Here is a 3,371-nt window from a genome sequence, read left to right as displayed (position 1 = left end):
ACCCCAGTTCTGTATGCACAAATAAATAAATCTTTAAAAAAATTTTTTTCAAAGCAGCTCAATTTTCCCTAGACATCTTCACCTTTATTATCTCTCCCCACCATTACCTCATCCTGATAAGGAGACCTTGTAACGATCTGCAAAAAGAAAAAACGCTAGCACAGAGGGTACAAGTCACTTATGCTGCGGTAATCACACAGCATTGGGCAGCAGAGCACGAAGGAAGGAGGTGCCTGTGCTCTGAGGAGGCCTGCGGGGCTCTTACCCAGAAACATCTTCATCTCCCTCTGTAGTGGAAGGGCCTGCTGGGGGAAGTCCCGAATCCTTTGGCCCAGCTCAGGTGACACAGCCTCTGGTTTCCGGCACTTTCTGGTTTCACATCTAGAGGCACAGAAATGGCCGGGTCTGGGAATTAGCCTCCTTAGCAATGCCTTCAGGCCATCCAGCTGTCTTCTCCTAGTTGGACAAGTTAGGAGTCTAGAGTGGACCCCACTGTCCCCTCTTAGGCAATACTATTCAGGGGTGTATATCTAAGCTGAAAGTGGGCATGCATTTGAGTAGAAACTACCTGCAGTTTTTATCCTAAGTATGAGAGCGCTGTACGTTTGCATAGCAGTAACTAGGATGTGGTGCATGTATGTGGGAAAAGAGAACAATTCCATCACTTACCGTATTAGAGTGCTTCTGATATCCTAGGAAAAAGAGAGAGGGCAGGGGTTCAGTTTCCAACCTCCTCTATCCACTTTTCTTATAACTAAAAAAAGACAAAATACCATATTTCTAGCTCTGGATAGAAAAAAGACACCAGGTTTGTATGTGGAACATAGAGAAACCGAAGAAAGGGTTAAACAAAAACAAACTTTACATCTGCCCTTTGACAACAGTTCTTCTTTGAGGCTTCCAGAGAAGGAGGAGGTGGAGGAGGGGTGAGAACAGGATTAGGAGGGAGAACAATGGACTATTATGAAGGACTGTGGTGGGAGCAGAATGGAGACTACACCCAAGGGTGAACTCTAATGCCTCCAAAAACACCTTTAACAAGAATTTAAAGTAATGGGAAATGAGGGGGGAAGGATACCAGTTCCATAAACTCACAGCATTGGGGGCTTCACAAAGCTTCAGGGCACTTAAGCTCAACCCTTTATTTTATAGACCCATATGGTAGTGACCAGCCCCAGTTGGTCAGAGGCAAAGGCAATTCCCACCCCAAGGTCTCAGATTCTCAGTACTAAGTCAGGCTGCCTTTCTGATGCCTTGTTGGGACACCAATCTCTCCCCTCCATTGCAAGAAACTGAAATAAACTAGGAGCTACTTGATTGGTGGAAGGTGACGTAAAGACAGTTTGCTTTGAATGTAGCACCTGACATTTGCTTGCACAATTGTTGACGCTTTTCAGAGGCATACTTTCACTTGCATTTTATTGTTGGGTCCCCACAAGGCCCTTGCAAATGAATGAGGAAAGAATCTTCCCTATTTGATGGTGGGATGGGGAGACTGAAGCCAGGAAGTAAAGTGACCTGGGGAAGCAAGAACTAGAATTCAGGACTTCTGCTCCTCTGACACATTTTCCATTTGGGGTGCAGAGATGTTTGCACGAAGGAGTGTGGGCTCAGAACAGGTGAGGCTGCAGTGAATCAGCCAGGTGGGCGGGGCCGAGCCAGGTCTCACCGTCAGCAGCTCCCTCGCTGGTTTCTCATTCTTCTCCTCCAGTTCTGCAATCAGAGAGCTAAACCGACAGATCTCACCAGTGACCAGGACATCAAACTCATCCCTTTGCTTTAAGATGTCCCCATCCAGTTTCTCCAGCTGGGCTAGGAGGATGCTCTGCTGTTCCTCCAGGATCTGGCTCAGATGTGCAAACTCAGAAATCACTTTTTGTCGCTTGGTGGCCACTTGAGTCTGAGGGGACAGGAGGAACAGCCAGGAAGAAGTTATTCCCCTTCCTTCTTCACTTTCTTCCTCCTTTCTTCCCCTCCTCCCTTTCTGTTTCCTTAGTTTATCTGACCCAGATGCACATCCTCTAAGGCTGAAATCAGAGCCCCCACCCTGCTGTCTGGGTCCCCAAACAGACTGGGGACTGTGGTTGGTTTCCTTTCTACTCCATGACATTTCTGGGAGCTAGACCATCCAGGCTGCAACTTCTAAAAGAGAGGGGTTCAGCAGAGGTGTGTGTGTGTGAGGGGGGGGTGATGCCCCACCGCCCGTCAAGTCGGTACAGTAGTATAATCTCCACTTCACAGATAAGTCAATTGAGGACAGAGAGTTGCTTGAGGTCGCTGATCTGGTCTGAGTTAGTGCTCAGTCAGGACTCACATGCAGATGACTCCAAGCCCGGTGAGCCTGGGTTCCGGGAGGGCCCTGAGCCCTGGGGCAGGGGTGGGCTTGAGGGAGGGATGATCCCTTACCAGGAGGACTTGTATCCTTTGATTTTCTCTGGACTGGATTCCTTGAATCTCATCTCTCTCTTTTCTTAGACTCTCAAGACACTTTTGAATTTGTTCCTGGAGAAAAAGATAGAAATTAAGAGTTGCTGAGAGGTTGATACTTTCCAACTCTGTGAGAGGGGGTGACTTTGGGGATGGGGTGACCCAAGGGCCAATGCCTGGGCCTGAATCGCCCTTGATGGCTTACTCTCTTCGGGTTTTGTTCCTCTTGCCTTCATCCTCCACGAATTTGGATCAGAACTCTGCCCCTCTATCCTGTGCCATCACAGGCTGTGACTTGCTTTCACCAGAGCCTTCCTTATTCCTGGGTAAACAAGCTAATTGCTTACCTTTGGCTTACCTTTGGCAAGTGGTATCTGGGGTCTGTCCTGAGCTAAAAATAACCTTCTCTGAACCTATTTCAACTTGCTCACATGTCCTAAAAAGAACATCTTCAAACAGGCTTCTTGGTGGATGGAATAATTTTCTGTATATGATTATGGGTGGAGATTTGGAGCTACAATAATTGGTGAATTGTTTTAAAAATTGCATGCTGGCCCTCCCTGGTGGCATAGCAGGCTAAAGCGCAGCACTAAGTGAGCCGCAGCTGCTTCAGTGTGAGTTCAATCCCCAGCCCAGGAGGTGATCACATGGCGCAGGAGACCTCTCCTATCTCGCCCGCTGCTCCCCTCAGCCGTGTACAATCTGCCTGTTCTGCTCCCCGCTCTGTCTCTGGTGAATCCTCTCACCGCCCCTGCACCTCTGGCCTGTACCCCAGTTCTGTATGGATAATAAACAAATTTTAAAAAATTATTTATTCGTACAGAACTGCGGTGCTGGCCAGTGCAGGGGCGGTAAGAGGATTCACCAGAGACAGAGTGGGGAGCAGAAAAGGCAGATCAACAAAGTACACTGCTGAGGGGAGCAGCAGGCGAGTCAGGAGAGGT

The 3,371-nt window shown here is 48.3% G+C and overlaps 1 protein-coding gene across 1 annotated transcript in view; it reads right to left on the bottom strand.

The window, feature by feature from the left end:
* The window catches only part of TRIM10 (tripartite motif containing 10), an 8,015-nt gene that overhangs the window by 2,895 nt on the left and 1,749 nt on the right, over nt 1-3,371 (bottom strand). The window contains exons 2-5 of the mRNA XM_004694745.1: nt 2,407-2,502; nt 1,670-1,900; nt 670-692; nt 266-381 (exon numbers count right to left, since the gene is read on the bottom strand). Coding sequence (XP_004694802.1) covers nt 266-381; nt 670-692; nt 1,670-1,900; nt 2,407-2,502 — 466 coding nt within the window. The remainder of the gene's footprint in view (nt 1-265; nt 382-669; nt 693-1,669; nt 1,901-2,406; nt 2,503-3,371) is intronic.

Source organism: Condylura cristata, unplaced genomic scaffold, assembly GCF_000260355.1.
Source record: "Condylura cristata isolate star-nosed mole 26May11 unplaced genomic scaffold, ConCri1.0 scaffold00046, whole genome shotgun sequence".
Lineage (NCBI taxonomy): Eukaryota > Metazoa > Chordata > Mammalia > Eulipotyphla > Talpidae > Condylura > Condylura cristata.
This window is presented reverse-complemented; position numbering and strand designations above follow the sequence as displayed.